At 41.6% G+C, this 13,214-nt stretch overlaps 1 protein-coding gene across 6 annotated transcripts in view; it reads right to left on the bottom strand.

Annotated features, from left to right (window-relative positions):
* Positions 1–13,214, bottom strand: part of RUNDC3B (RUN domain containing 3B) — a 230,784-nt gene that overhangs the window by 61,113 nt on the left and 156,457 nt on the right. For all 6 annotated transcript variants that reach the window (XR_004538136.1, XR_004538137.1, XM_033931222.1 and 3 more), the window contains one exon: positions 2,162–2,319. Coding sequence is in view for 4 of the 6 variants with exons in the window: in XM_033931222.1 (XP_033787113.1) it covers positions 2,162–2,319 (158 nt within the window). In the remaining 2 variants the exon portion in view is untranslated. The remainder of the gene's footprint in view (positions 1–2,161; positions 2,320–13,214) is intronic.

Genomic DNA, 13,214 nt, shown 5'->3' with positions numbered 1-13,214 from the left:
TTCACTTCTGTACCCAAACACACACAAATCCTCTGAAATGATCTCACAGGCAACAGGAACTTGCATAAATTTGCAAAACTGAGATATTGTGCTTAAGATAAAAGAATGAAACATTCATGTATTAATATTTTACTAATTACGTATTCTTTTTTGTCTTCAAAACAAAAATTGTAAAACCCAGAATATAGATTTGCGAGAGGTTTGGCATTTCAGATCTAGACTTCTGATTGTTTAAAATCAGATATCAATTTGTCTTATTTACAGAGGTGTGCTTGAATCATCACTTTGTTTAACAGCACAATAAAATCTACTAAGAGCTAGAACACAAGTCCTTTCTTTGCCCACTAGCTCTCTCTGATGCCTCCACCCCATTTACTGCTGTTATGATGGTATCCTCTGGCAATAAGTCAAGAGGTGGTACCGGCCCTATGTTTTAAGTTCATATCCAACCTTAGAAGAAGCAATATTGAGAGGAGGAGGGAGATGGAAAGAAGAAAAAGCATGGGAGTTCTGAAGGATCCCTGTAAGTCCTGACATTATTAAACCAGGTGAAGTGGGACAAGGAAAAACCATAAGCTCACAGAAACTGTTCTCTCTACAAAAACCTTTCTCTCCCCCTGCAACTAGTATCTTATCTCTGCAGCTGATGGAAACAGTAGATTAACTGTAAAAAGATATTGCATACAATTTACCAGAAAACATGCAAGAATGAAGAAATACCCAGGTTTTAAGAAAAGTTAGCTACTGGGTCAGTGAAACTTGAGAGAAAATAATAGGTCCTGATGCTGCGGTCTGGCATCAGGCCCACCCAGCCAGATACCATGAAGAGATAAACAGACCATGGTCCGAAGATAGAATTTTCAAGAGATATCATCTAAAGTGTCAGAAATATTTGCAGTTGGGAGGAGGTTTATTGCTCGGAAATGCATATATGGTATAGAAACAGGCATTTCGGGGAATAGGTTAGGTCTTACGGTAAACAGAGTGAACATATAACATGACGCAGGTCAACCAGCCAATAAAGGAATGTAACTAGGCAGTAAAGCATAGGAAAGTAGCCAATAAGGATGTATCATGTGATGTAGACCAACGTGGTGTTGGCCACTAAGAAATGTATAAAAACCAGGCCTTTAGAAGGGAGAGGTCAGAACAGACTCCAGAGGATCTCCAGGCCTGGAGATCACCTTCTGTTACGCTATATGCTGAATGATTTATTCCTGTAAGCTGTTATTGATTGACTAAATAAATATATACTTATTGAAACCAGTATATAGCGTTAGAGGTCTCATTACCGAGGTAGGCCTGGACAGCTGCCTACTTCAGTATCCAAGTATTTATTTCCTCTGTCACCACTACTCGTCACCTGAGTTTTAAAGTAAAGCCGCTAGGGCTGAAGAATATGAATTAAACTCCATTCAGAACCTCAGGGTTGAGAGCACTCTTGAAACCAACCCTTCAAAGCTCCCACCTCTGAAAAGCAAGTTCTATGGCTTCCAAAGTTTATGTTGTGCGAAGAAGAATATTGTCATTAATGCTCAAAACAAAACTAATCAGATTTTCAATAAGAATAAAAAATCCATGAGATTTCAAGCCAGATCCATGTGTCATGCTATCTATGTGGTAGATATATTCCAATTTTCCAGTTATAGTGCACACTGGTGGAACGTGCTCAATTCCTTAACCCCTTGTAAGCATGAAACTGCAGGTTAACTTCAAGCCAGACTCAATGCATAGAGAGCACTTCAGAGCCCTGAAGAAATGATCAGTAGATCATGACACGCTGGCCATCATCGGCTCACTGGCTTATTGATTCAAATAGAAAGTAGCAGTCACTGCAGTTACAGATGAGTGCTGCTTTTGTTGTTTCAAGCATAACCCAAGGGGTTTTTTCATTGATGATAGAAAGCTGAAAGGGAGCTATTGAACAATGTAAGCTCTCCTTTCGAGTCTCAAAGCAATGCTAGTTTTGTAGCATCTGAGGCATTTCCCCTATTAAGTTTTATTGGCTTGATGTTAACCTGCAGTTGCATGCTTACAAGGGGTTAAGGAATTGAGCACGTTCCACCAGTATGCACTATAACTGGAAAATTTGTTTATCTGATTGTGAATTGAGCTTCCAGTCCGTTTTCTTGTTTTATAGATATATTCTAGTCACACTCACAGCTGGTCCTGCAGTTCCACAATTATGTATTCCAACTGCTCCTTCTCCATCTTTTGGGCCAGATCCATATCCTCAATCCGCTGAAGCAGCAGCTTATTCTGTGAAACAGATTCAGACTGTTGGGCCTCCCGAAGCCGTACCAATTCCTCGAGATAACCCTGGAAATGCAACACAATAAGAGATGAAAATAATTTCTTCCCTTTCCTCTAAAATCTTATCTTCCTTCCCAGCTCTAAATACACAGCTTCTGTGTAACCTTTGAGTATACACGGGAGTTCTAATTTGCGGTTATAACTGAAAAAACCTGATATAACACCCCTGAAAATGAATTTGAGATTTTCAATTATAATTGAATAATCCCCAAAAATCTGTTGGTTCCTTAGCTGGATAATGTCATCAGAGCTGGCCACTGCAGAAGAGTTCCTTGGTGGGGCCAGCAAGTGATTCTGCTGTTACTTCTACAACTGTCTGTTTCACTGGCTTTTCGACTGGCACTAAAGTACTTTGAAACGCAAGAATGGGCATGACCTATTCTCCTGATGCAAAGTCATTCTACTGCTGGTGAAACAGACAGCAACAGGAGAAAAAGCAGAAGCTCCTACCCTTGGAAGTAGTGGGGGGTGGGGAGGAAGACACATTTAGGGGTAGGAGAAAGGCAGAGCTGATGCAGCAGGTTGGGAGAAAGGGGACTGTTGCTGCTGCTCCTATTGAGGACGGAAGGAGGAGGGGGGAGCTGCTGATGCCATTATGGTCAGAAGTAGGGGGAGGGAGCAGACCCAATTGCTGGGACTGGGAAAAAGGAAGAAGCTGATGCTGTTGCTGGATCTTGGAGATGATAGGGCTTGCACTGGAAAATTGTGCTTTTTTTTTTTTTTTTTTTTGCAAAGCAAAAACATCTATAGACCCCTGTTTTTTCAGCTCTGGGAAACCATCTAATTGACTCAAAAGAATTCTCTAGAATCAGAAGTCCTAATTATGCTGCGTTAGTTTTTCTAATCATGTTAATAAACATGACAGGATATACTTGCATCTTTAATCGCACAACAATACTGATCTGCTCTTTTGGAAATTTTAGCATTTACTGTAAATATAACAGCTGCTATATAAGCATTGTCCCTCAGTCAGACAGAGAACAGAAGGTTCACATAAAAGCACAGGCAGCTCAGAAGGGGAGCAGGATATGATCGCCCACGAAAGCCAGAAGATGAGCTTTCCAGTCTTCTGCACCGGCTGCAATATGTATGACTACCTCCCCTCGGGGACTAGGGCATACGTTTGCAGTCGGTGCAAGGAGCTGGATAGCCTGAAATAGCAAGTCCGGTTGCTGGAGGGAACTGTGATAGAACTAGAAGAACTCCTCGCCATGAAAGAAGAAAACCGTAAGCAGGAAAAGTTGCTGGTGGAGTCCAGTACCAGCAAAGTGATCGAGGAATTGGAGAGATTCATCGAAGAAGCCCACCAGCAACTTGTGGAGATCCCAGGGCTAGAGATCAGAACCCGAACAACCCAGGAAGAAGGCCCAGGCGATATGGAAGGAGGCATCAATACAATTGACGGAGAGGTTGAAACGGAGGCCAAGGCTGACCACACACTCAGCAGAGATGAGAGACCATCTGGGGATGCACCACAGAAGAAGGAAGACAGGTCCTACGCCATGGATACGGACTTACGACCCCCAAGGAACCCCCAAATAAGGAAGATAGGGATCATCGTTGGAGATTCCATCATACGCAATGTGGACAGCCACACCGCAGGAGGAAGAGAGGATAGATTGGTTACTTGCCTGCCTGGTGCAAGAATGAAGGATGTGGCCAGCAGGATCACCAGGATCATAGACAGCGCAGGAGGAGAGGACACTGCTGTGCTTATCCATGTGGGAACCAACTATGTCAGCGGACGGAAGTACGACAGGGAGGAAATGAAGGAACAACTCCGCTCACTCGGAAGGAAACTGAAGGTCAGGGAGGTGAAAGTGGCCTTCTCCGAGATCCTCCCGGTACCGAGAGCGGATGGAACTGAAAGCAATCAACGCCTGGATGAGACGATGGTGCGAAGAAGAGGGTTTTGACTTCGTGCGCAACTGGACGACATTCTGGGGAAGAAGCAGATACTATAGAAAGGACGGCCTACACCTCACCAAGCAGGGAGCGAGAGTCTTGGCTGAGAACATGAAGAAGACCATCGAGAAGGCTTTAAACTAAGGATCAGGGGAGAGCCAACAGTTGACAACCAGTTGATGGCCCGGACATCAGGAGACCCCAGAGAGGGAACTACAAGCAACTGCTCAGATAAAAGGGAAGAATACGTTGAAACTACAAGAGGCAATGAAAGAGCGCAAACAGATACAAAAAGGGATGTGAAGACTAAAAAGTCCAGGAAAGTAGCACAAAGGGAGCTCAAATGTATGTACACGAATGCCAGAAGCTTAAGAAACAAAATGGGAGAACTGGAAGCATTAGCGAGAAGAGAAGAACTGGATATCATTGGAATAACAGAAACATGGTGGAATGAAGAAAATGAATGGGACACAGAACTGCAGGGATACAAACTATATAGAAGAGATAGAATAGGGCAAAAAAGGGGGAGGTATTGCCCTGTATGTCCAAGAAGGAATAGAGTCTATCAGAGAAGGGAAAACGGAAGGAAAAGATAAACTAGAGTCCCTCTGGATAAAGATTCCTAGACAAAATGAAGCAGACACAAAAATTGGCCTCTATTATCGACCCCCAGGACAGATGGAGGAAACAGACACAGAAATGATAGAGGAAATCAACCATGGATGTAAAACAGGAAACATAACGATCATGGGGGGACTTCAACTTTCCGGGGATAAACTGAATCTGGGAACCTCAATCTGCAGCAGGGAAACAAAGTTCCTGGAGATGATAGGGGACTTCTTCCTTGAACAAATGGTGGGAGAACCGACAAGAGGGACCAAAACCCTGGACTTGGTACTAAATGGCATAACTGGAAGAACAGCAGATGTAGAAGTCACGGCCCCGCTGGGGACAAGCGATCACAGCATGATCAATTTTAAAATTGGCATCGGGAAGGGGAAACCAATCAAGACCCAAACCACAACCTTTAACTTCAAAAAAGGGAATTATGACAGCATGAGAGCCATGGTTAAAAAACGGCTCAAGAAAAGGAAAGCCGAAATCCAAACGGTCGATCAAGCATGGTCCCTACTAAAAAACACCACCACCGAAGCACAGAATCTCTGCATTCCACAGATATCCAAAGGAAGGAGAAACAAGAACAAAGGAGAACCAGCTTGGCTGTCTAAAGAGGTGAAGGATGCAGTGAGGGAAAAGAGGAACTCGTTTAAAAAATGGAAACATGAAAAAACAACGGAGGCCTGGAACTGTCACAAGGTCGACCAGAAAAAGTGTCATAAGGCGGTAAGAGATGCCAAAAAGGAAAAAATAGCACAAGAAGCCAAAAACTTCAAGTCCTTTTTTAGATATATAAAAGGGAAAAAAAACATCAAGAGAGGCAGTAGTCCCTCTCGACGACCAAGGAAGAAAAGGGTGCATCAAAGAAGACAAAACAGATTGCAGATAGGCTAAAGTCATTCTTTGCCTCTGTCTTTACCAATGAGGACACTACAACAATGCCAGAAACAGGGAGAGTATTCAAGGGAGACATAGAGGAAAGCCTCACCACAGTGAATGTGGATTTGGACAAGATATACTATCAGATTGACAAACTAAAAAGTGACAAATCCCCTGGACCGGATGGAATTCACCCGAGAGTATTAAAGGAGTTTAAGGTTGAAATTGGAGAACTATTACAAACCCTAGCTAACATGTCAATTAGAACCAGGCAAATACCAGACGACTGGAAGATAGCAAATGTCATCCCAATCTTCAAAAAAGGATTGAGAGGAGAACCGGGCAACTATAGACCTGTGAGTCTTACGTCGGTTCCTGGGAAGATGACTGAAGCACTAATCAAGGCTAGCATAGTGCAACACCTGGAAAATCACAACCTGATGAGAGCAAGTCAACACGGCTTCAGGAAGGGGAAGTCAAGTTTGACAAATTTACTTCAATTTTTTGAGAATGTGAACAAACAAATCGATAGCGGAGACCTGGTGGATATAATTTACTTGGACTTCCATAAAGCGTTCGACAAGGTTCCGCACGCAAGGCTTATGAGGAAACTACTAAGCCACGGAACAGAAGGGGACGTACTCAGATGGATAGGCAAATGGCTAGAGAACAGATTGTAGAAGGTAAGCATAAATGGGAATTTCTCGGACTGGGAGAAGGTGACAAGCGGCGTGCCCCAGGGCTCGGTTCTTGGACCCATCTTATTCAATATCTTCATAAATGACCTGGAAGAGGAAACAACAAGTAATATAATCAAGTTTGCAGATGACACAAAACTATGTCAGGCAGGTGGGTCACAAATGGACACCGAGGATCTCCAGAAGGATCTGAACCAGCTGGAGAAATGGGCGGAAAAGTGGCAGATGAAGTTTAACATAGAAAAATGCAAAGTGATGCACCTGGGTAGGAAAAACAAGGAACATGAATATAAAATGTTAGGTGTAACATTGGGCAAGAGCGTACAAGAAAGGGACCTGAGGGTACTGATAGACAGGAACCTGAAGCCGTCGGCTCAATGTGCAGCGGTGGCAAAGAAAGCAAACAGGATGTTGAGCATGATAAAGAAGGGGATCACAAGTAGATCAGCGGGCATCATAATGCTGCTTTACAGAGCAATGGTCAGACCACACTTGGAATACTGTATCCAACACTGGTCTCCATACCTAAAGAAGGATATAACCCTGCTGGAGAGGGTGCAGAGGCAAGCCACGAAACTAGTAAAAGGTATGGAAAATTTGAGCTACAAAGAACGCCTTGGAAAACTGGGACTGTTCACCCTCGAAAAGAGGAGACTGCGAGGGGATATGATAGAGACTTTTAAAATACTAAAAGGATTTGACAAAATAGAGCAAGAAATATTGTTATTCACATTGTCAAATGTGACACGGACAAGAGGTCATGGACTGAAACTGAGGGGCAGCAGGCCCAGGACAAATGTCAGGAAGTTCTATTTCGCACAGCGAGTGGTGGATGCTTGGAATGCTCTCCGGGAGGATATTGTGACGGAGACTACCATTCTGGGATTCAAGCGCAAGTTCGATGCACACCTTCTTGCAAATCACATTTCACTGATGAAACCTCAGTTTGAGAATCATATTCAAAGTCTTCAAAAGGACACATGATGGATGAGATCAAAATAGCAGTACTAACATGGTACAAGACCTGCAACATAAACTCCAATTTACAAAACAGGGAGAATATGCTAAAATACTTCCATTTTTGGCAGTCATCAAAGTATAAAAAGGTAAATTTTTTCCACAAGAAAATTCAAGAACAAGAGGTCATGAAGGAAAGGTTCAAAAGAAACATGACCAAAAAGTTGTCTGAAGAGGCTATTGGGAGAGGTCAAGGCAAGCGAAAATGTGACAGAATTGGAGCATACTTGAGACAGATCACAGGTCCAAGTTCATTTTTATTTGATAAATTGCCCTGGAGCCAAGGCATCTAAGCAGTTCAGAATAAAGAAGAATGACAGAAAAGAATTAGGAAACCAAAAGGAAGAAATGGAACTACAAATGCTTGATAGGAAAGAAGCATTCTGCTGGAGCTCCCACAGGCTCAACACACCGACGTGCATCCCATTACAATGTCTAAAGAAATTAAGAGAGAGAAGACGAGTCATAGGAACAAAATTTGAAGGTTACAGCATTGCAAAGAACCCACCTTTCACTTTCTCCATATAGCAGATATAAATGATAAAATAAAGCACAGGTAAAGAAAACACAAGTTTGCAATACTGTAAACCAAAAGGTAGCAGTGTGGACCAGAAGGCCACAACTCCCCAGAAATTCACTAAGTTGAGACTGGCAGGTTGGTTTTTGCAGGATCTCTGGGACATCACATGAAATCAGAGATAATACAGTTTTGAAGTGTGGGTGATGACTAACATACTAAATGATGACACAGAAAGACCAACTATCCAGCCTGCTCGACCGAGACTCTTCCTCTCTGGTACTCTACCACTTTGGCTCACAAACTCTCATTGCTCAAACTACCTCCCTTTCCAGCCATCCACTTCATTCCCCCATCCTCTCACGTCTAGCTGTTACTCCTTACCAGTTCTTTACAGAATAAACTTGTCATCTGTAACTGAAGGTTTTGCAATTTTTTTCAAAAGTATTCTTCCATGGGAGGGGCAATTTCAAGGGACAGGTCACTGAATCTATGAACAGGATATTAAAAACAGTCCATTACTAACATAAAATGACTGTTTTCTTTCACTCACAAGAAGCATAATTTTGTGCTTCTGCTAACACACCAATTATCTCCCCCCCTCCATTCTATTCAAACCAACCTTTTAACATTACCTATGATTCACTGTTATAGTCAGGCAATTTCATCTTTTTTTCTGATTTGTGTATTCTCTTTTAATTTAAGGGAGTGTTAATTCCCCAAATCTAGTCACACAATATAGCATTTGTTATAAGGTGCTTTTTGGATTATCTCCCTCATATTTGTCCCCCTATCTGAAACTTTCTTATTCAACAAAATGAACTATAAATTCTGGAAAGTTCATCTTCCCTACTCCAAAGGCCTGTTGTTTTAAGACCTTTTTAGACAGGACTTTGGAGTATCAAGCTGGGAAGATGAACTCCTGGCTAAGTCCAATGATTGTTCAATCTAATTCATACTTCACATTTAGGAAATCATTAAAGACCTATTTATTTGACAAATAAGAATATTAATTTTGATATATTTAAATGAGGTCTTTTGTTTCTATTTTTATTGCCATAGTATGTTTTAAATTTTTAATAATTTTTAACAATGTACTTGAATGTTTTTAACAATTGTATTACTTTTATTATATAATTTTAGATTGTACGTAGATAGTGTGTTCTATGAAACTGTACCATGTGCTGAAATGTCTCAGTATTCTCCTGTTGTGAACCCCCCATAACTACTGGTTGGGCGGTATACAAGAAAATAAATTATTATTATTAGCAATTTCTTACATGTTTTTATATGGATATGCACAAAGATCAAAGCCAAGGTGTTCCCCTCCATACCAGTTCCCCTCCCCCCTCACTCTCCAGGCTCCATGGAAAATTATGTGGTGGCACGGCAGATTGATTAGCTTTGACTTTGCAGAGCAGGTCTTGGAGATGGTTCCTGGCTGTGGTGAGCCAGTCCTGCCTTCAAACAAAGTTTCACTTAGCTCCAGGGATAGCACATCTCCAGTAGAGCCAACAGTTTAATTGAATAGAACAAGGTGAATAACACGTTCCACTGACTCAACTCATTCAATTCCTTCTCAGAGTGAAACTGTTAGGAATGAAATTTTAATGGGGATTTATCAGTCCTTATGGTGATGGACTGGAAGTCCTTTTGCTACAGATTACTGCCTTTGGTGGTGGGTCTGTGGCCCCCTCCTATCCTATATTCAGAAGCAATGATTCAGGAGTTCATCACTCAAAGAGGTTCATTCTTAAGGAGCTTTCCAGACCTGACCAATGCCTTAAAACACTGGAGGGAGTTAATTTACCATCAAACTTCCTCAGAGATTAAATTAAAAGACTATTGCATACCTTATGATGTAGACCAATAATCATTTTAGTTGACTTTCACTGGACTGACTCTATCCTGTTTATATCTTTTTGAAAGTGCAATCTCAAGAATTGTGCACAATATTTTAAATAAGGTCTCATCAGAGTCTTATACAGGGGCATCAATACCTCCTTTTTCCTACTGGCCATTCCTCCCACTATGCACCCAAGCATCTTTCTAGCTTTTGCCATCATCTTTTAACCTGTTTGGCCACCTTAGGATCACTACATATCATACCCAAGTCCTGCTCCTTTTTTGTGCACAAAAGTTCTTCACTCCCTAAACTGTACTGTTTCCTTGGGTTTCTGCAGCCCAAATGCATGACCTTGCATTTCTTCGCATTAAAATCTTAGCTGCCAAATTTCAGACCATGCATCAAGCTTTGCTAGATCCTTCCTCATGTTTTCCACACCATCAGGGGTATCTATTCTATTGCAGATTTTGTTATCATCCGCAAAGAGGCAAATCTTCCCCAGTAGCCCTTCAGCAATATCAGTTACAAAAAAGTTAAAAAGAATAGGCCCAAGTACTGATCCTTGAGGCACACTACTGGTAACATCCCTTTCCTCAAGAGTGATCTCCATTGACAACTACCCTCTGTCACTTTCTACTCAACCAGTTCTTGACCCAGCCTGTCACTTTGGGGCCCATACCAAGGGCACTCAGTTTATTTATTAGACACCTGTGTGGAACACTATCAAAGGCTTTGCTAAAATCTAAATACACCACATCTAGCACACTCCCTCTATTCAATTGTCTAGTTGCCCAGTAAAAGAAATTGATCAGATTTGTCTGACAAGACTTGCCTCTAGTGAATCAATGTTGCCTCAGGTCTTGTAATCCACTGGATTCCAGAAACTACACTATTCTCTGTTTTAAAAGTGTTTCCATTAATTTACTTACCACAGAAGTCAGATTTACCAGCCTGTAGTTCCCTATTTCTTCCTTACTCCCACTTTTGTGGAGAGGGACCACACCTGCCCTTCTCCAATCCTCTTGTACCATGCCTGACTCTACTGTACAGAGAAGGATTGAAAATTTCAGCCTGTGGAGCCAGCGGAACTTTCCTAAGTTCCCTCAGTACCCTCGGATGTACACCATCTGGCACCATCGCTTTGTCCACCTTTAGTTTAGTGAGCTCCTCACAAACATAATCCTCTAAAAATTGATCAGGGTCTACCACACTTCAAGCCATATTTGCTTAGGTTTTCTGCTGTCCTGCTTCCTGCTCTTCAGCTGTAAACACAAAACAGAAATATTTGTTATGAAATTCAGCCTTATCTTTATCAGCTTCTACATATTCCTCCCCTTCACCTCTGAGTCTCACAATGCCACTTTTGAACTTCCTCCTTTCACATGTATACTCTAGAAGAGAGGAGGAACAGGGGTGATATGATACAGATATTTAAATACTTGAAAGGTATTAACATAGAACCAAATCTTTTCCAGAGAAGGGAAATTGGTAAAACTAGAGGGCATAAATTCAGGTTGTGAGGTAGTAGATTTAGAAGTAATGTTAGGAAATTCTTTTTGACGGAGAGGGTGGTAGATGCCTGGAACATACTCCCAAGTGAGGTGGTGAAAAAAATGGTGACAGAATTCAAGAAAGTGTGGGATGAACACAGAGGATCTCCAATTAGAATATGATTGGTATAAATTGAAATACTAAGGCCTATATCGGGCAGACTCGCTGTACATTCAGTTTAGGATGAGCTTGGGAGGGCTTTGGGCACCCCAGCAATTTGGAACATGATGACAGTGCTGGGCAGACTTTCATGGTCTGAATCCCGCAAATGATGAGATGGTTTAGATAGGCTGGAGTGAGCTCCGATGGCAACTCCAGTACCAAAGGACAGTACCGGGTGGACTTCTAAGGTCTATGTCCCAGAAATAAACAAAAAAAAACACTTTAATTTAATTATAAAATTGAATTGCATGTAATTAAAGGGCAGACTGTATGGACTATTCAGGTCTATCTGCTGTCATTTACTATGTACTAATATAGCTTAAAAAAGATGTCTTGTCCCCCCATTTTACTGTGTCAGCTATTTTTTCTTCCATTTGTGGCTTTGTTTTACTGACTACTTGACCAGTCTCTTAACTTTTTCTGATATTTCTGCCTGTCTTCTTCTTTCTGTGATTTTTTGTAGTTTATGAAAGCTAACCTCTTATTCCTTACCTTCTCAGCTACTGCTTTTGAGAACCAAAGCGGACTTCTTTTTCTCTTACTTTTACTTACTTTTCTTACAAAATGTTTTGTTGCCCTTACAATAACTCCTTTCAGTTTTGCCCACTGCTTTCCTATTTCTTCCAGATTTTCCCATCCAGACAACAATTTGTTGGCGTAAGCCCCATCTGAACAAAACTATTTATTTTTAAAGTTTAAAATCTTCCTTTTTCAAATGAGCCCTTTCTACACCTGTCTTAATATTAAACCATACCATGCAGAGATCACCCACTATGACAACAGAAACATTTTCCCCGTTTGTAAGCACTAAGTCCAGTATGGCCCCATCTCAAGTGGGTTCCAATACCAGCTTCGGGAACAGTTCTCCTTGTAGAGATTCCATGATCTCCCTACTTCTAGAAGACCCTGCTATAGAGATACCCCAATCAACATCTGGCATGTTAAAATTTCCTATTAGTATTACTTTACATTTTACAGCTATATTTTGAATGTCTTCTATTAAATCTCTGTCATACCTATATCAAACCAATATAATATATTTTCCATTCCCTCTTTCTAGTTTGACCCACAGTGCCTCTTCCTTACCTTGTAGATCCTGCTATTGTGTGGCTTTAATATGATCTTTAACATATAACGCTGCTCCCCCTCCTTTTTTTCCTACCATGTCTTTCCTGAACAGATTAGTCCAGTATACCTATATCCCAGTCAAGGCTCTCTAAGAACCATGGCTTCGTGATTGCCACTAAATCCAACTCACCCTCTAGATCAAGAACTTTGTTTCCCATACTTCCAGCATTAGTATAAACTGCTTTCCAGATATTGCCCCCTTTTCCCATTTATGAAAGCTATTTAGTGATTCACTTACCTGAGGGCTTATACTAACCTGGTAGTTTTGATTATCCTGCCCCAACTAGTCTAGTTTAAAGCCCACTTCAGTAGGCTAGCCAGTCTATTGCTGAAGACATTTCTTCCCTTCTTTGATAGATGCACACCATTTCTGCTCAGAAGTCCTTAGAAAATCATCCCATGGTCCAGGAAGCCAAAACGTTCTGGGTGACACCATCCGTGCAGCCACACATTCATCTACAGAATGCAAGCTTCTCTGCCCTGGTCTTTACCCTCGACAGGGAGGATCGATGAAATCACCACCTATGTACTTGACTGCTTCACCTTCCCTCCCAGAGCCATGAAGTCACTTTTGATACGT

The sequence above is a fragment of the Geotrypetes seraphini genome, chromosome 2, assembly GCF_902459505.1.
Source record: "Geotrypetes seraphini chromosome 2, aGeoSer1.1, whole genome shotgun sequence".
Classification (NCBI taxonomy): Eukaryota; Metazoa; Chordata; class Amphibia; order Gymnophiona; family Dermophiidae; genus Geotrypetes; species Geotrypetes seraphini.
This window is presented reverse-complemented; position numbering and strand designations above follow the sequence as displayed.